The sequence below is a fragment of the Macaca mulatta genome, chromosome 7 (genome assembly GCF_049350105.2).
Source record: "Macaca mulatta isolate MMU2019108-1 chromosome 7, T2T-MMU8v2.0, whole genome shotgun sequence".
Lineage (NCBI taxonomy): Eukaryota > Metazoa > Chordata > Mammalia > Primates > Cercopithecidae > Macaca > Macaca mulatta.
This window is the reverse complement of record NC_133412.1, coordinates 18,108,481-18,127,293: the sequence shown is the minus strand read 5'-3', so window position 1 is coordinate 18,127,293 and position 18,813 is coordinate 18,108,481. Positions and strand designations below refer to the sequence as shown.

At 55.3% G+C, this 18,813-nt stretch overlaps 4 protein-coding genes across 9 annotated transcripts in view; 2 read left to right on the top strand and 2 right to left on the bottom strand.

Annotated features, from left to right (window-relative positions):
* The window catches only part of DNAJC17 (DnaJ heat shock protein family (Hsp40) member C17), a 43,885-nt gene extending 33,955 nt beyond the window's left edge, over positions 1-9,930 (top strand). The window contains exons 5-12 of one of the 4 annotated variants that reach the window (XM_015141950.3): positions 1,182-1,267; positions 1,513-1,609; positions 2,200-2,243; positions 2,685-2,762; positions 3,349-3,429; positions 3,948-4,058; positions 4,347-4,456; positions 9,739-9,930. In XM_015141950.3, coding sequence (XP_014997436.3) covers positions 1,182-1,267; positions 1,513-1,609; positions 2,200-2,243; positions 2,685-2,762; positions 3,349-3,429; positions 3,948-4,058; positions 4,347-4,456; positions 9,739-9,781 — 650 coding nt within the window. In that variant the 3' untranslated portion in view covers positions 9,782-9,930. Of the gene's footprint in view, positions 1-1,181; positions 1,268-1,512; positions 1,610-2,199; positions 2,244-2,684; positions 2,763-3,348; positions 3,430-3,947; positions 4,059-4,346; positions 4,841-9,738 lie in introns of those variants that run through there. The other 3 variants (XM_015141951.3, XM_077939124.1, XM_015141952.3) reach the window with 3 other exon arrangements.
* Positions 6,597-7,750, bottom strand: C7H15orf62 (chromosome 7 C15orf62 homolog). Its single transcript, NM_001194112.2, is given in 1 exon segment — positions 6,597-7,750. A coding segment is annotated over 1 exon segment (528 nt). The 5' UTR covers positions 7,251-7,750; the 3' UTR covers positions 6,597-6,722.
* Positions 9,931-10,087: 157 nt separating the features above from the next.
* Positions 10,088-14,241, bottom strand: GCHFR (GTP cyclohydrolase I feedback regulator). The gene is given in 3 exon segments (NM_001193394.2): positions 10,088-10,562; positions 12,158-12,252; positions 14,105-14,241. Coding segments are annotated over 3 exon segments (255 nt in total). The 5' UTR covers positions 14,141-14,241; the 3' UTR covers positions 10,088-10,438.
* Positions 14,026-18,813, top strand: part of RMDN3 (regulator of microtubule dynamics 3) — a 34,552-nt gene continuing 29,764 nt past the window's right edge. Inside the window, exons 1-2 of one of the 3 annotated variants that reach the window (XM_077937985.1) lie at positions 14,026-15,115; positions 18,324-18,487. In XM_077937985.1, coding sequence (XP_077794111.1) covers positions 18,438-18,487 — 50 coding nt within the window. In that variant the 5' untranslated portion in view covers positions 14,026-15,115; positions 18,324-18,437. The remainder of the gene's footprint in view (positions 15,116-18,323; positions 18,488-18,813) is intronic. The other 2 variants (XM_077937984.1, XM_077937986.1) reach the window with 2 other exon arrangements.

Genomic DNA, 18,813 nt, shown 5'->3' with positions numbered 1-18,813 from the left:
CTGACCTCGTGATCCGCCCGCCTTGGCCTCCCAAAGTGCTGGGATTACAGGCGTGAACCACAGCACCCAGCCTTTTTTTTTTTTTTTTGAAATGGAGTTTCGCTCTTGTTGCCCAGGCTGGAGTGCAGTGGCACAATCTCGGCTCACTTCAACCTCTGCCTCCTGAGTTCAAGCGATTCTCCTACCTTAGCCTCCCGAGTAGCTGGGACTAAATTGCGTTCCACCACACCCAGCTAATTTTTGTATTTTTAGTAGAGACAGGGTTTTGCCACATTGGCTAGGCCGGTCTTGAACTCCTGACCTCAGGTGATCCACCCCCCTCGGCCTTCCAAAGTGCTATGATTACAGGTGTGAGCCACTGTGCCTGGCCCAGTCCAAGCATTCTTTACTTAAGTTTTCTCCTTTTCCTCTTGCTCTTCAACATCTGTATATTTTAATGTGTGCATATAGCATCCCAATATCCATTTCTCTATTAAAAAAAAAAGCAAGTGCTGGGAGACTCCATCTCAAAAAAAAAAAAAGAGAGAGAGAAAAGGAGATTCTAAGTAAGTAAAGTGCACAAACTTCCCTGGCCTAAGAGAAGGGTTTCTCACAGCAGCTGGCCTGGCACATGGTTGCAAGCAGGTTTCCCTTGGAAGGTAATGAGCTCACATAGTATGGGACCCGGGGTGATGCCCTAACACTCTGCCCATCCCTGTAGCCAGGTCCACAGTGAGGCTTGGTAAATGTGAGCTGAGGTGGTAGCTAAAGGGGACAGTGAGAACTTGAGCTCAGTGTGTGAAAAGAATCAAAGCCAAAGCAAGGCCAGAGGTCAAGCTGTAGTGCCGAACCACAGGAATCAAACCCAACAGCTCCGCCCATTGGCACCCCTGACACATGGCCCTGGGCTGCTGACATAAGCACCACCTACACCCTGTTCACTAGAGAGAACCAGCTTGGTCAGTGTGAGCTGTTTTTAACTCTTCCAGACCCCTGGCCACTCTGCTAGACCCCATACTTCTGTGCTGTGATTTTTCTCAATGGAAATTGACTCGGGGGCTTGGGCATGGAGGGAGGGGGCAGAGTTACTGTATGGTCTCATCGTGATTGAGACTTTGTGGAGGCAGCCAGAGCTGAGGTGGGCCGAGGCCACGTGGAAACTGAACAGACCAGCAGTTTGGTCATTCAACCCTTGTGCCTAGACCTGGAGGCCCGGGAGCGGCAGGCCCAGGCCCAGGAGAGTGAGGAGGAAGAGGAGAGCCGGAGCACCAGGACACTAGAGCAAGAGGTGAGCACTCAGGCACACTGGCCAGAGGGCCACCTGCAGGAGGAGGCGGGGAGGATGGACTTGGTGGTCGCCATGGCTGGAGAGGGCATGCTCTTTGCACCTTCAGTGGGAGCTGGGTGCTCTGTCCCACCCACAGGTTGCTGAGCCCTAGCTTGCAGGTGGAAGCTCCCAGGGACTTTTTACAAGGTGAGCCAGCCTGGAATTGGACCTGCACAGAATTGTCACCCCCACCCCCTGCTCTGCAGATCGAACGCCTGAGAGAAGAGGGTTCTCGGCAGCTGGAGGAACAGCAGAGGCTGATCCGGGAGCAGATACGCCAGGAGCATGACCACAGGTTGAGAGGTGCAGATCCATCACCCCGCCTATCTCCCCTCCAAGGCAGCTCCAGACTGCTCAGAGTGGCCATGCTGGCTGCTCGGTGGAGCCGCTGTGGAGGCTTCTACCTGCTAGGACCCTGGGGTCACCCCATGGTACCTTACTCTGACACATGCAGATCCCCTCTTCCTCTCAGTTCTCTGGGGCCTATTTGCTTTTTACTCTGCCTGAGATCTCCTGGCCACATTTGTCTTAGTCCCAAGCAGAGCTGGCCCTGTTTTGGGGCAGATCACCACAGGGAGGGACTCTGGGACACTTTGTTTCCGTAGAACCTCATGGTCTGTCTCTGCCTCCTGCCCCTAGAAGGTGTTACTAGCTCTCCATTCAGAGAGTGCTGACAGGTGGCCTTCAGGAGGCAGCTGGGTAGACCACCCTGGGGTGGCAGCTTTTCTGGGGATGGGCATCTACTTTCCCCACCAGGCCCTCACCAGAGCTGGGCAGGTATTGGGCACCCCTTGGTCAGGAGTGACCCTTTCCAGACCCTTCTGGCTCTGGGCTGCATCTCCTTTGGGAGACTCTGACATATTCTACTTTTGTTCTTTTCCCAATATTTCTAGGAAAGGCAGAAAATACTGAAGGCCAAGGAACCCCCAAACTAAAGGTGAGCCTGGGCAGGGTCTGTGGGCCGCCTCACACTCACCACCTCCTCTCAGCAGGAATAGATGCTTCCTGTGGCTCGAGGGTTTCTGGTGGGGCCACTGGATCTGCGTGGAGCCAGCACCATTACCACCTCCCTCCATGTTCCAGCCGCCTGGAGACCAGAGCTTGCCACGAAAGGCTGCTTTTAGCCCTGATCACAGGGCAGAGCATTCCCTAGAAGCCCTCTCAGGAGAGGGTCTTCCTGGGCAGGAAGCGTCCCTGGGGTGAGCAGGCCATCCTGCCTACAAGTTCCCACCGGGAAAATGTTTCTGCTGGCACTCCCTAGATTGCAGGAGCCTTGGAGACTTGGAGGGTGGGAGGATGTCTGCTCAGACTGTCAAGCTGTCGTGGGGTGAGGTACTGTTCAGCCAAGAATCGGTGTTTCATGAGTCTGTCTTTTCAGCTAAAATGGAAGTGCAAGAAGGAGGATGAGTCAAAAAGTGGCTACTCCAAAGACGTCCTCCTACGGCTTTTGCAAAAGGTCTGCCCTGTTGACGTCCAGTCTTTCCTATCGTCTCAGTCCACATCTCAGCCTACACCCTAGGCCTCTGCTCTCAATGCCTGAACTTCCCTTAACATATCTACCTGCTTTTTTTTTTTTCCTGTCTTGTAGACCATGGGATGACCTAAAGACTTCTCCCCAGGCTACAGCCCTCCTTTCACTTGTGTGGCCATGTGCTCCCTTCCAGCCCTCCGTCCTTTGCTTCCTCAGTCTAACCCTTACCCTTAGAAGCAAAGAGCTTGGCTGAGTGGGTTGGGAGGGATGAGGTGGGTATCTGGCACAAAAACTTTCCACCACGTTCAACCAGCAAGGACGCTGTGCGTGAAATATGTCAGTCTAAGTCACCAGGGCTTTGCTCATCATTCCTTTGCTGCTCTGTGTTCCTAGAAAAAAATTTCTTTCCTATCTCTGATCTCACTTCACTAAGATAAGTAGGTGGGGCAAGAAGTTATCTCCCACCTGAAAAAGCCCCATGGACTTCAAGGTAGCCCAGGCTTGTCTCTGGCATGACCTGGGCCATCCTGAAGGCCAAGTCATGCTCATTAGGACCCCTTTGTCCCCACAGTATGGCGAGGTTCTCAACCTGGTGCTTTCCAGTAAGAAGCCAGGCACTGCTGTGGTAGAGTTTGCAACTGTCAAGGCGGCGGTGAGTGCTGCATGAGGCTTGGGGGGCCCTCGTGGCCCTGTCATTCTGGGGCAGGGACCCAATTCTGTGGGCCCTCTGAGTTAGGTGGTCCACACTCCTGGGGAATCTCCGGGCCAGCTTAGAGCCAAGGCTCCTCCCAGGGGCCCCTGACTCCTGGAAATAGAGGCACCATGTGTAAAGGGATGGATGGGGGGTGCTCTGGGGAGAAAGGAGAGCACAGACTTGACTCTGCTCCCTGCTGGTGGCTTCACACCCTCCACCTGCACCCCTCGGGGCTGTGAGCCCCGGCACTGCCTTTTCACCCTTTGTGCTCCTCACCTCCCCACATCAGAAAGCTCCCCCCAGTCCCCTCTCCCGCAGGAAAGGCCAAAGTGTTAACGCCCGTCACTTGAAGACTGCTGAGGTTGGCATCTCTGCTTAGAGGGCTAGAACGCTGGTTCTGTTCTCACTGGGGGTAGAGACAGCCTCTTTATAGCTGACTCGATGGATGGGACAGGACTAGATGCTGTGTTTGGCAGGAGCTGGCTGTCCAGAATGAAGTTGGCCTGGTGGATAACCCTCTGAAGATTTCCTGGTTGGAGGGACAGCCCCAGGGTGCCGTGGGCCACAGCCACTCAGGACTGTCAAAGGTGAGGAGTCAGGCCTCGCCCGGCTGGACACTCAGGTCTCGGAGCTCTTCCTCCTACCTGGGCTCCTCTCAGGCTCTTTCCTCCCAAATTCAGGTCTTGGGTCCTAGAGTGAGCTTGGCAGGTCCACCAACCCAGGCCAAAGGGGCTATGATTTCACCTTGACCCCTTTTCCTCTCTGAGGGCCAAAGAGGCCCCACCCACACTGTATTCTTAGACCTTGCTTTCTCTCCGTATCTGGTCTCCTGTTGGGACTCTCCTTCTCACCAAAGGGATCTTCCTGGCCCTCAGGTTGCTTGGTTGTGGTGCGTGAAGCATTTGGAGCTTAGACGACCCAGTGCTGCAGAGAAGGGGCAGGTGACTACGGCAGCCACTTCCTTCCCAGCACTTCAGTTTTCCGGGTATGTCCCTGGCTGCCCCAGACAGGGACCGACTGTCAAGAGGCAATGTCTCCTCTTAGAAGTAACCCTGGCAGGCTGGGTGCAGTGGCTCACGCCTGTAATCCCAGCACTTTGGGAGGCCGAGGGGGGCGGATCACCTGAGGTCAGGAGTTCAAGACCAGCCTGACCAACATAGTGAAACCCCATCTCTACAAAAACACAAAAATCAGCTGGGCATGTTGGTGCACATCTGTAATCCCAGCTACTCAGGAGGCTGAGGCAGGAGAATTGCTTTAACCTGGGAGGCGGAGCTTGCAGTGAGCCGAGATCACGCCACTGCACTCCAGCCTGGGCAACGGAGCGAGACTCCATCTCAAAAAATAAAAGTAACCTTGGCTACCCTGCTGACACAGAGTGCTGCCTGCCCAGAGTCTGGGTGCCCTGCCTGAGGTGAAGCGTAGACCTTCCAGCTTGTGTGTAACCTCCGACCCACAACCATGGCTCTGGTGGCTTTTGGCCTGGATACAAAGGCTGGGGCTTTGGGGCTCCTGGCCACACCTGTCCCCACCTTGGTTGAACAGATTGCTTTGGGGGCAAGATCTAGCAACCTGGTTCTCCCCTTCTCTGCAGTGGCCTAGGGCCTGGCTGGTGTGTCCACAGCCCCTTGGCAGGCTGGCAGGAGGCTGCTCTTACCCACGCCAGCCTGCTGCCCTGCCTGCCCCTCCACTTGATGGGGGTGACTGGAAAGCAGCTTTCTGCAAGTATGTCCCAGACCCTGGATGGAGGGAAACAAACTGGCCTGGGCCTGACTCAGGGCCCTGCTTTAGAGACCTCATTCCCACCTTCAAGTCCCAGCATTTCACAGCCCCAGATAACACTCCATAGATTGTGTTAGAAGTTTATTCATTCTCTGCTGTAGCCACAGCTCGGTGCCTATACACTAGAGGAGAGAGGGAGGCCGCCGATTTGGGTTGTAGAAATGGTGAGTGTCAGAGCTTCCTCTCCCCTTTGCTACTATTAGTGAGGCCTGGGGGCCACCAACACACGGCCCCGCCAGTGCTGCTGGGCTCTGCTTTCTGTGTTCTGGTGAGGCCATGGGGTGGGGCCATAGTGCAGCCTGTGCTGTGGCTTTGACCCGGTGGGCTTGGCCTGGTTGGCAGGCACATTGTCAGAGGGTTCAGGTGGCAGAACTCCCTAATCCTGGGAGACAGGTCTGGAGACCAGCTGTGCCGCTTCGCCATTGAATGCCCATCCCTGGATCCAGTTCTCCTCTCTTCAAGGAAGGAAATCTGCCAGGGCTCCCACACTAATAATTCTGGGAATTCCCCAAAGCACCCCTTTGTAAGCCGTGCGCGTGCCTTTGGCTGGCATTCTCTAGAGCTGCCTTCACCAGGGATTGCTCCAGGTAGCTGTGTTGGCAGACTGAACCACATCCTCATTTCTGCTAAGGATTTGCCTAGTCTTTTCCTAAGTTACACTCTCTCTCTACCTATCTCTTCCTATGTGGCCAGCCCCTGTATGCGTCTCCCCTTTGCTGGTGGCTCCAGGCCACGGTCTAGCCAGCGCTGTCCAGTAGAACTTTGTGCAGCGATGTTCGCGTCCATTCTGCACCAACCAGTGTGGCAGCCATTAATCATGTGTGGCCACCAGCCGTTTGGAATGTGGAATCTGGAATAATGGTGCAAGTGAGGAACTGAATTGTTACTTAATTTCAATTCGGTGTCATGCAGTGAGTGACCACCAGATTAGACAGGGTCAGGCCTGTCTCCCCTTTCTTCCTGGGCCTTCCCACTTTCCTCTTCCGCCTGGGTTGGACTGCTTTTACCCAGGCTTGTCCTGTGACCTCTCTCTGTTGACGCTGGCTTCCAAAGAGGCTGGCACAGGGCACTCATCTCTTCTGCCCAGTCTGTGTCCTCCCACTCCCTGATCTGACCCCGTGCCACCTTCTGGCTCTGCCAGTCTCTACCTGGTTCCTGTGGTTGCTACACATAGCCTCCCTTTCCCAGAATAGCCAGCTTCCTTCAGGGGTCGTGCCAGGAAGGGGCCCCCCTCCTCAACATTTCCAGCTTGCCTCTGTCCCTCCACTCTGGGGTGCCTGGGAGGACGCTTCAGGACCCAGAGAGCAGGCAGAGCCCTGGATTCCTATCCTGGAATCCTCCCCCAGGATGGAGGAGCTCTGCCTGCCTGAACCCTCCAGCGATGGGCCTGGAGTCCTGTCCCTGCCCTTTCCTTAATCCCCAGCCTCTGGCTCTTCCAGTCACCCCGGCTTTGCCCACCCTCACCCCATTCAGAAGCTGGGCTCGCTGGGAAACTGCTCCCTTAGCATCTGCAGAACTTCCTCAAGAAGTGAAATCCCCAGGTCCACTTTGAAGGAGAGGAAGGGATCACTGAGGTCTGGGGCAGGTGTCCTCTGGAAGCAGGGAGTGTCCACAAGGCCCTTCTCTGAGTGCTGGTGGAGGGCGCTCGACAGGGAGAGCGCCGATGGCAGGGCGGCAGAGTAGGCTGCTGTGTAGGCAGGTGGGGGCTCCAGGATGTTGGGGCAGCTTGAGCTCTCTCGGTAGAGGCGTGGGGGCTTGGGTGGGGCCAGCAGGGTGGCCCGGGGCTGCTCGTCCCCCCACAGTGGCAGGCGCCGGCCATCTGGCCTCCCTCGTAGCTCCCGGATGACTTCTCGGTTGCTATACTCCTCGTGGTCCCCACCCGCTGTGCTGGCCTGGCTAAGCACACTGCCCTGTCGCCGGAGCCGCCGTGGCCGCCCCAGGCTCAGCCGCTTGAAGAAGGAGGCATTGCGGAAGGAGCCTTTCCGCCAGGTCTCCATGGGGCCCAGGGGAGCCCGCAGACAGGTGTTCAGGAGCAGCCAGGTTGCATGCGGTCCCTGCTGGGGCAGTGAGTGCCAGCAGCTGGGGAGGCTGCCCTAGGAGCAGAGGCCTTGGGGTTTCCGCTCAGCACAGACCTTTGACCACATCTTGGATGGTGAGTGGAGGGCTCAGGAAGAAGGAACTTTTTTGTCCAGGAGAGCACACAGCTGGGAGTTCCTGGCAGCAGGAGTTTCCCACAGGGACAGGAGTGGCCGGGTTACTGAATAGGGCAGTGGAAAAAACCCCAGGTGGAAGCAGCAGCACTTACTGGAGTCAGAATGAGGGCAGCCCCAGCGGAGGCAGAGATGGACCTTCTCGGGCCAGGTGAGGCTGGCGAGCGCTCCTTCCACAGGCAGGCGGCAGATGGCCCGAGCTCACTCGCCCTGGTGTTTGCCTGGCTCCTATGCGTCTCTGGGGCAGTGTGGGGCCGTGCCCTCTCTGCCAGTGGCTCCCGGACTCTGATTAGTGGCTTGGCTGTTTGTGGCGGTGGAGATGTGTTTTTGTTCTCAGCTGACTCAGTCAGGTGGGAAGCCAGGTTTCATGCTCTTGGGTAATTGCAGCATCCGCGTGCAGGGATGGGGCAGCTGGGACCAACACCCCAGGGCAATGGGGAGCTTAAAATTCCTCTGGGGACTCATGTGGGGGCAGCCCTGCTTTATGTGTCACCACGCGGCTTCCTTTCTCATCACAGCCCCACCACCCTGGGCCCCGGCAGGTGCGCCTGGCTCCCGGCCCACAGTGTCTGTGTAGGAGGAGTTCAGGGCGGGTGGGAGTTAATTGAAAGGCAGGCGTGTGGAACGATTGTTGGGGAAGGAAGCGACCTGTGGCTGGTGTGGGTGACTCAGCCCTGCTGTCAGGCCCTCATGAGCAGAACCTGCGGGATCAGGGAAGGAGGCAGAGGGTGTGTTAACGGGGAACAGCCCCATGCGTGTGACGGGCGGGCTCTGCTGCCTAGGGTTGGGCTGGGGGCCCGCCAAGGGTGGCTCCAAGTTTTCTTGGCAGAGCAGCATTAACCTGGGGACGGGAGACGTGGCCTTCTCTTGGCCTGCCATCAGCCTGGCTGCTATTTCCTTGTCCTCCCTTGTTTTACCCTCGTAGGCTCCTGCCAGGAGAGCGGCAGTTGAGGGCCGGGCCATGCTGCCTGCTGCCTGGCCGTGCTCTAGCCCTTCCCCTCTGGCTATCTGGCCTCCTCTAGGGTCCTCCTTCTCTTGCGGGAAGCCGGGCCAGGGAGGCTGCTGTGAATTGTCAGCCGTGCTCTGGGCCACACTGAACAGTCCGGCCTAGCTGGGACTGCTGCAGCTGGGCAGAGGGGAGAGGGGAGAGGTGCAGCTATCGGGAGGAGCAGGGGAACCCAGGCTGAGTAACACTTCCTGTTTCTCTACACCCCTTACTCCAAACCTGCTGGCCCGGGCCTGGCATCTCAATCCCAGCCGCTCCCTTCCTATTCCCCGGGTCACTGACCACCACATTTTCCTCCTGCCTTGTTCCGTGAGAGCGTCCCCATGTGGGGTACCGCGGATCAGGGCCCCACAGCTCTCTGCTATGGGCAGGCCACCGCATCCTGCAATCCCTGGCCTAGCTCACTTCTGTGCCATCTCAGGTGGGCTTCACACTTCTCTGAGAAGCTGTTGGGACCACATGGTCATCACACAGCCTAAGCGGCACTGAGGGAGGAAAAGGTTTAATTCCCACCGCAGACCTTATCAGGGTGTGGGTTGGCAGCCTAGGCCCCACTGTAGAGCTGCTTCTCCACCCTACAGCCTTGGCCCATTCAGATGGTTGTTTATTATTCTTTTGATTATGTAAATACAGCATTCCTTAATCTTCTGCACTGTGCTGGCAAGTTCATAAAAGCTTTGAGCCATGGGCCCTGCCCTCCAGGAGCCCTGGTGTGTAGTTTTAGAGGCACGCTGGCCTCATGCTTGCCCTTCTCCCCTTCGAGGGTGGGGCTCCCTTCTGCATCCTCAGCAGGAGCCAGACCACAGGGCACCGGGCATGGACAGAGCCGGGGTCAGTGCCCAGCAGAGCCAGGTGCATCCCTGCACCTCAACTTCCCTTCCTTGGGAACCTAAGAGGCGGAAGCCATGGGGTAGAGGGAAAGGGGTGAAGGATAAAGGGCCCAGAGGAAATGAAGGAGACGAGGGCCTAGCTAGAGGGCCCACAGGTGATTCCTGGAAAACAGATGGACCAGAGCTGACGGGGCCTAGGGAAAGGGAGGGGGAGCTGGCTGGGTAGAAGCCGGCCTGGAGGCCACAGGTGACTTGTTCTGGGGGACACAGGTAAGCCAGGATTCCAGAAGGATGCTCCAGGTTCCTTCCCTTCCTCTGCTTTCCTCCCTCTGAGACTCTTAGACCACAGCTCTGCCTCGGCACCGTCCTCGGAGTCTGGAGTCTGTGGGGCTGTGCCCTGCCGTCCCTGACCCTTCTCCATCCCTGCTCTGTCCAACAGGGCTCAGTACTGTCAGAGAGGGACTATGAGAGTCTCGTCATGATGCGCATGCGCCAGGCGGCTGAGCGGCAACAGCTGATCGCAAGGATGCAGCAGGAGGACCAGGAGGGGCCGCCCACGTAGCCCCAGCTCCAGCCACCCATCCCTCAGCCCTTTTCTTCAACGTCACCAATAAATTTTTTTTTAAGACTTTAGTTCTATTCCATGCATAGGTATAGGGTGCTGGGCTCTGCAGCAGAGGGTTCCACCCAGGCCTGGTGCCCCTCCCAGGAAGTGGGCAGACCCCTAGGGAAACACTCTGCATGGTGAGAGTCCCAGAGTCCGTGCACAAGCAGAGCACAGGCGCAGCCACTCATCACTGCCCTTTATTGGCTTGGGCTAGCTATGCAGGAGCCACGCACCAGGGCCCCTGGGGTGCCCAGCTCTGGCCCGGGGCAGCTGCCCAAGGAACATGGCCTGCCCAAGGCCCTTGGCCCAGGCCCGAAGCAGGAGGGCAGCTGGGAGCACCGGGCACTGCCCTCTCCCACTGCTTGAGGCAAGGTTTCAGAGAAGGCCATTCACTGCCTGTTGGGGCTGGGCCCATGGCGGTGACGATTTGGGAAGAGAGGGGCAAGGTGGTCAGTGAGGCAGGAGCTTGGAGTTCAGGGCCCACAGCAGCCCCTCCACAGGGGCGCCCCGGCTGCAAATCAGCGTGAGAAGGTCACTCCTTGTGCAGGCACCACACCAGCGTCTGACCCACCCCCGTCATGCTCAGCACACGGAAGCCCCTGCGTTCCAGCTTGTCCAGGACTATGCGGGGAGGGTCATTGACGTAGTATTCATAACTGCAAAGAGACAGAATGGGTTGGGTGAGGAGGGGCACACAGCAAGCTCCTGGTCCAAAGCTAGTGTCTGCGGCAGGCAGCCTGGCCACTCTTGTAGTGACTCACACTTGCTGGCTGGGTAAGTGCACGCCCCCTGCCTCCTCCCCTTCTAGGTACTTCACGAGCTATCTCATTTATTCCCAACAAGCTAGTGAAGGTGCCACTGTTGTGGCCATTGATACATGAGAAAACAGGGGTTAAGCAGGTTCCCCAGCGTCCCAGATGGTAGACCGTGTTAGTCTGACCACAGCCCTGCTGCCTCCCCTCCCTGGGCTTGCTCCCCACCCAGGCCTCCAAGTGGGAGGAGGTTGAGGCTGCAGTGAGCCATGATTGCACCACTGCACTCCAGCCTGGGCGACAGAGTGAGACTCCATTTCAAAAAAACAAAACAGGCCAGGCACGGTGGCTCAAGCCTGTAATCCCAGTACTTTGGGAGGCCGAGGCAGGCAGATCACGAGGTCAGGAGATCGAGACCATCCTGGCTAACCCGGTGAAACCCCGTCTCTACTAAAAAATACAAAAAAAAATTAGCCGGGCGAGGTGGCGGGCACCTGTAGTCCCAGCTGCTCGGGAGGCTGAGGCAGGAGAATGGCGTGAATCTAGGAGGCGGAGCTTGCAGTGAGCTGAGATCCGGCCACTGCACTCCAGCCTGGGCAACAGAGCGAGACTCTGTCTCAAAAACAAAACAAAACAAGCCTCCAGGCCCCCTCACTGCCCTGGCTGTCCTGCAGTTCTGAAGCAACAAGGCTGAGCCCCAGTAACGCCTGGCTCTGTGTGCCACTCCCTAGCATGGATAATGCTGGGGTCCTTTCAGGTTTAATTGATGCCGAAGGACCATGAAGCAGACAAAGGGCTCAAGCCCCAACCTGGGCATGGAGAGGCAGGTGCCTCATGGCAAAGGGAGGGGGCTGGCTTCCTTCCCCCAGCCTTGACCCAGGGGCTGGGATCAGCCCTCCTTCTCTTTCCCCTCTTTGAACTGGGACGCACTCCGGCAACTCTTTGCAGAGAGCCTGTGTAGCCTGGGTTCTCCCTGCCTCCAGGGGTGAGAGGAAGAATGGAAGCAGTGGTCACAGTTTAGACATGGAGGCATTAGGAAGGATGCCAAGGGAAGTGGCCAGGTCCCCAGGCAGCAGCCACCCTGGAGGTAGGACCCAGGCTCCCGGCTCCCTGCTTCTAGGACTTAGCTTTGCGACTCAGCCAGATCCTCACTACAAAAACCTTTCTCTCTGTGCCTGTCTGGGCTTGATGGGGTCCAGCTTAGAGAGGAGAGGGCAGGGCAAGCAACAGTCCGCTAGTGGAGTCCTAGACCCAGGGAACAGACTGTTTTCTGCGCTTCCAGTAAGGATGTGGAAAGCTTTCAGAGCAAGCCTCATGGAGGAGAGGGGGAATGTTGGAGAGGCTACAGATGGGACCAACTCCTCCGGAGAACAGAGCCCCAGGATGCAGGCAGGGGCTCTGATGCTGGGCCCCGTCCCTGGCTTGGAGGTTGTGTAAAGGGAGCAGAGGCGGGTATAGGGGCTGGCAGGGAGAGGATACTGAGGGAGGCTGCTACTTACAAGTTGTTTCCCAAGACACTTCTCTTTGAAGCCCCCAGATGCTGCATCAGCTCTGGATCCGACTGTTCATCACCCACCATAGTGGGGCCCACCTCCTGCAAGGTAAGGCACAGTGGCTGCTTGGCTGGCTGCCAGGAGGAGGTAGAAGGTTTTGCGTCCCCTTCCTCCCCTGCCTGCTAGTCCGGAGTGAGCTTCAGGTAAAGGCCACAGAGAGTAGCGAGAATCCTTAGGGGCTGAGCACAAGCTGCGAAGGGGTGGAGCCCACCAATGATCAGGAGGAGCGATGTAGGGGCCCTCCCTAGTCCCTTAAAGCTCAGCCTTACAGTCCCAGCTACTCGGGAGGCTGAAGTGGGAGGAGGTTGAGGCTGCAGTGAGCCATGATTGCACCACTGCACTCCAGCCTGGGCGACAGAGTGAGACTCCATTTAAAAAAAAACAAAATAAACATTATGTAAATGAAAGAAGCCAGACACAGATCACATTACCACAGAAAGGTAATTAGTGGTTATCTAGGGCTGAGGGACTTGGGGGAAATCAAGAGTTTCTGCCAGTAGGTACAGGGTTTCCTTTTGGGGTATTAGAAATGTTCTAGCCGGGCGCGGTGGCTCACACCTGTAATCCCAACACTTTGGGAGGCCGAGGCGGGCGGATCACAAGGTCAGGAGATCGAGACCATCTTGGCAAACACGGTGAAACCCCATCTCTACTAAAAATAGAAAAAAAATTAGCCAGGCCTGGTGGCGGGCGCCTGTAGTCCCAGCTTCTCGGGAGGCTGAGGCAGGAGAATGGCATGAACCCAGGAGAGGGAGCTTGCAGTGAGCTGAGTTTGTGCCACTGCACTCCAGCCTGGGCAACAGAGCAAGACTCTGTCTCAAAAAAAAAAATGTTCTAAAACTGATTATGGTGATGGTTGCACAACTCTGAGTACACTAAAAAAACACTGAATTGTACACTTTAAATCAAAGAATTTATGGTATGCACATTACATATCAATAAAGACATGTCTTTTAAAAAATAAGAATCACATCGGGAGGCTATTTCCAAGTATGGATTCCCAAGCCCTAGAGTTTTGGGAGATCTGGGAAGGGACCCAGGAATCCACATTTTGACAGCTGCGCTGATGGCTGCTTCACAAACCGCTGCCCAGCGCTCTGCAAGAGCTCTCCTGTTGCGTGGTGAACCCACCAAGGGGGTTGTGTACCCGTAGTGGGCAGGGGCAGAGGAGCACCTTGCTGCCCATCTGGGGGCAGAGTCGTATCTTTCTGAAGCTAAAAGGAGACTCCTGAGGGGCAATCAGAACCTTTTTACAGATAAGGAAACTGCGCCCAGAGAAAGGAACATGACTTCGAATTCATGGTGTTCCCACCTCCAACTGCACGGCTCCTTCTCGCCTTCCTTTTTTCCCAAGCAGGGGGTTCTTTCTTTTCTTCCTTTCCTAAAGCTTCAGGGATAGCCCTTCCTGGAAGCGCCTAAGGGTGCAGCTAGTTGCTGTTTATGGGTCAAGGACTTGGCACAGGGGTTTTAGCGCCTTGGCACGTCCTTATCTTTTCCAAACTTCTTTCCCTCAGGTTATTCCCCCTTTTTTCCCCTGCGGAGCGGCTCTGTGCAGGGCACTGGGTGCTGCGCGTGAGGCCGGGGCTCCCTGGGTCCCTCCCGCCAACAGGTAGGACAGGAGCCGGAAGCGCCCGGAGGTGGCCCTGTTGCCGGGACGCACGTACCGGGGCCCTTTCGCGGCAATAAAGGCTCCGGGCCGGCCAGAGCTCGCTGAGTCCCGGGAGCCAGGCTGAACCAGCTTCTCCACTCCCTCTCCCCCGCCAAAGGGGCGTGTCTGGGCGGGTTCCCGGTCCAGCCCCCGGTGGGTGCAGCCCAGGAGAGAGGCATGAAGGCGCGGTCGCAGCTCCCTAGGGCCTGGTCCTGGCTCCAAGTCGCCGGGCGGCCGGTACTCACCATGCGGATCTGGGTGCTGATGAGCAGGTAGGGCATGGTGCGCGCGTCCCGGCCTGGCTCCCACTTGGTGGCTCTAGGCTGGGCGCCGACTCCAGCCTTCCTCGCGTCGGGACTGCGACGCACAGCTGGGAGTCCCGTTACTCTGGCTCTGGCCACAGGCGGCGCCAATCCCGGGGCGCCCCGCCCATGGCCGCCGTGGCCGCCAATCAGGAGCAGCTGCCGTGACGCGCCCTGCAGTCCGCGGTTCGGGGCCCGTCCCCGCCCTCCCGGCAGCGGACTTGGACCCCGGGGCCCACCTGAAGCTTCCGCCTAGTGGTCCAGTTGCGGGAAGGTGGAGTGCGGGGAGGAGGGGACGATCCCACGGTCTGAAAGGACACTATCCTGAAGCTCTAGCGTCCTCCAGGACGCTCAGTGCTGTTTTCTTTGCAGCCTGTGATCTACCTGCTTCCCCGCGCGCGTGTTGCCCCCGCGCCCGCTTCTTGCAACTCTGCAGGCCAGGTTCCAAAGTCCCTGCCAGGCAGAGCCCAGAGCAAATGGAGGCTTCTCCTGGCCCCAGCCCACCCCCGTCAGAGACACCTCGACAGCTTCAGCGGGGCCCCACTTCCCTTCGTCAAGACACGCGCTCCAGAGATTCCGTAAGGGCTGAGAAGGCCGGGGCACGAGGCTCGGGGCTAGCCCTGAAGACAACAACTAAAATACCATCCTGGGTGCACTGCTCATTCCCCCTCCCAGACTCTGATTCCAGCATAGCAGCGGATCCTTGCATTTCTGTGGACCTGCAGGAAAGTCTGTAAAGGAACCGCGCGCTTGGCTGGATGCCAGGTATGGAGGGACTGAATGGATGGAACCTGGCCCTCCCTCCCCTGAGCTTCCCGCGCAGCTGGACAGACGCGGCGCACGTGCCGGAGGTCACTGGGCAACACCTGGGGCAAATGAAACAACTTCCCCCGCACCAGTCACCAATAAGCGGTTGCGAGTTCCCAATCGTGCGTCCACGCCCCTCATTCGCAGGTATCAAAATCTGACAACTCATCATTCTTTATCTGCCTTGTTGTGATTGGTGTTTTTTTGTTTGTTTGTTTGTTTGTTTTGAAATGGAGTTTCGCTCTTATTGCCCAGGCTGGAGTGCAGTGTTGCCATCTCGGCTCACCACTACCTCCGCCTCCCGGTTCAAGCGATTCTCCTGCCTCAGCCTCCTGAGTAGGTAGGATTACAGGCATGCGTCACGACGCCTGGTTAATTTTGTATTTTTAGTAGAGACGGGGTTTCTCCATGTTGGTCAGGCTCGTGGCAACTCCCGACCTCAGGTGATCCACCCGCCTCGGCCTCCCAAAGGGCTTGGATTACAGGCGTGAACCACCGCACCTGGCCTGTGATTGGTTTTCTAGAAAATAAAGCAAAACAAAAACAGCCTGTCTAGCCTTCCCTCCTATGGGAGGGTAAAAATCTTCACTTTTTAAGAGAGGCATTTATAGGGGATGCTGCGCTTCCAACACTTTGACAGACGTGGAGAGAGCTATAAGAGAAGTAGGAAGTTGTAATCCTAAACGTCCCTTAACTGGTCTAATTTATTATTCTGTAGTTCCTACCCCTGCCCTCTTACCCACTGACCTAATAAGTTAGCCAGAGAGATAAAACACAGGATGTGTTTTATCTTAACAAAGGATGTGTTAATACTGACAAAAGGACCGGGAGGGCGCGGTGGCTCACGCCTGTAATCCCAGCACTTTGGGAGGCCAAGGCGGGCGGATCACGAGGTTAGGAGATCCAGAACATCCTGGCTAACACAGTGAAACCCCGTCTCTACTAAAAATACAAAAAATTAGCCGGGCGTGGTGGGGGGCGCCTGTGGTCTCAGCTACTCTGGAGGCTGAGGCAGGAGAATGTCGTGAACCCAGGAGGCGGAGCTTGCAATGAGCTAAGATCCGGCCACTGCACTCCAGCCTGGGCGACAGAGCGAGACTCCGTCTCAAAAAACAAACAAACAACAACAACAAAACTGACAAAAGATTAATGCCCAGGAGCTCCTACAACTCAGTGAGAAAAAGATGAACAATGGAAAAAACAGGGGTAACTGACTTGACTAGGCCCTTCCCAAAAGAGGAAATAGAAATGACCAATAAACATATAACATGATGCCCAGTATATCATTATTAGAAATCCAGGAAATACAAATTAAATTTTACTTTTTTTCATTTTAACCAAATTTATTTAAACCACAAAACTTTGTAGACACAGTGGCTCACGCCTGTAATGTCAGCACTTTGGGAGGCCAAGCTGGGAGGATTGCTTGAACCCAGAAAGTCAAGGTTGCAGTGAGGCATGATTTGGTTTATTTTTAAGTAATCCATCCCTACTTAAAGACAGATTACCCTACATGTGAAAGCTATGTACAAAAATCATCCATTGATTAGAAGGATTTTTTTTTTTAAGTTATACAATTGTCCTTGGTTTTTACAATGATAAATGAAAAACATTAAAATTCTTCAGTTTTTTAATGTTTTTTTATTTTTTATTTATTTTTTTTTTTTGAGACGGAGTCTCACGCTGTCACCCAGGCTGGAGTGCAGTGGCGCGATCTCGGCTCACTGCAAGCTCCGCCTCCCGGGTTCCCGCCATTCTCCTGCCTCAGCCTCCTGAGTAGCTGGGACTACAGGCGCCCGCCACCGCGCCCGGCTAATTTTTTGTATTTTTAGTAGAGACGGGGTTTCACTGTGGTCTCGATCTCCTGACCTTGTGATCCGCCCGCCTCGGCCTCCCAAAGTGCTGGGATTACAGGCTTGAGCCACCGCGCCCGGCAATTTTTTAATGTTTTTTTGAATGAAGTATGGAAGGATTTTTATGTTGTCATTTTTTAGTTAAAACAGAGCAAAATATAACTTACTGGAATGTAGAGATAAGAACTGAGCGGGGCCGGGCACGGTGGCTCAAGCCTGTAATCCCAGCACTTTGGGAGGCCGAGACGGGCGGATCACGAGGTCAGGAGATCGAGACCATCCTGGCTAACACGGTGAAACCCCGTATCTACTAAAAAATACAAAAAACTAGCCGGGCGCGGTGGCGGGCGCCTGTTGTTCCAGCTACTCAGGAGGCTGAGGCAGGAGAATGGCATGAACCCGGGAGGCGGAGCTTGCAGTGAGCTGAGATCCAGCCACTGCACTCCAGCCTGGGCGACAGAGCCAGACTCCGTCTCAAAAAAAAAAAAAAAAAAAAAAAAAAGAACTGAGCGGGGTGCAGTGGCTCATGTCTGTAATCCCAGCACTTTGGGAGGCCAAGGCGGGTGGGTCGCTTGAAGTCAGGAGTTTGAGACCAACTTGGCCAACATTGTGAAACCCCTGTCTCTACTAAAAATACAAAAATTAGCTGGGCGTGGTGGCACACACCTGTAGTCGCAGCTACTTGGGAGGCTGAGGCAGGAGAATCACTTGAACCCAGGAGGCAAAGGTTGCAGTGAGCTGAGATCACGCCACTGCACTTCCGCCTAGGTGACGGAGTGAGACTCTGTCAAAAAAAAAAAAAAAAAAAAAAAGCCGAATGTGGTAGCACATGCCTGTAGTCCTGCTTGAACCTGGCAGGCGGAGGCTGCAGTGGGCCAAGATTACACTACTGCACTCCAGCCTGGGCAACAGAGCAAGATTCCGTCTAAAATATATGAAAAAAAAGATAAGAGATGAATGAGCATGCTACGAATGGAGAAAGGGGGTATTTTCACAGAACCAGTATTTTCCCAGTCCCATCTCCACTTGATGTCCTTTTTTTATTTATTTATTTTTTTTTTTTTTTTGAAGAGTCTCGCTCTGTCGCCCAGAAATCTCATCTCCACTTGTTCTGAAGCAGTAATCAGAACACACCTTTGGCCATTTTACAAAAAACAAACAGAAACACAAATGCAATATGCTGGTACACACACACCCGTTACTGTATGTACAACAAAGGAAAGGAGAAGGTGAAAATGAAATAGAACTATACTGTATTGGTCAGGATGTAATGAAACCAAATTGCAGTTTTCTAATTGAGGATATAATCTTGGTCTGTAAGAACAGGTTTGGAGTAAAGTAGTAGGTTCCTTTTTTAGTAGACACCTGTCTCCTGCAGAAACACGTCAATTATGTATTCATCCTCCATTACCAGCTGTGCAGGTATGTCTGTTTCATTGATTGGCTGCCCGTCAAATCTGAATCTGATCTGCCTCATTGACAAACCCTGTTATTCACAATAGGCTCTCATCAGTTTACCAGGTGGTATACGCCTCTTAAACTGCTACAGAACTATCCTGCCACACCACCTTCAAATAAATATGATCGTTGTTCCCAGTCTTCTTCCTTGAGCTTCCATGGCCATGGCAAGCACCAGAATCTCTGCAGCTGCTGCTTCACAAAGCAGGTACTGTTACCGCCCTCAAGGGAGGGTCACTTGACCCACCCAGTGCAGTTCTCGCCAATAGAATGGAACCAGGTTCAGTAAAGCAGAGCAGAAACGTTCACTGGTCAAGGAATGGAAAAGGGGAGCTTCTGCTCAAAGCACCTGCTCCCTGGACATTGGGTAAAGGGGGATCTTAAGGGCTTTTTGGGCAGATAGGTGAAGACTAGGGTAGGGATTCCTGGATGGATTCTTCCAGGAGCAGCTGGAGTGTGTAGATTCTTTTTGCACCTGGTACTGTTTGTGCTTACCTGGGTACACTTCTCCGCACTGGGTGGAGATTTTAGTAT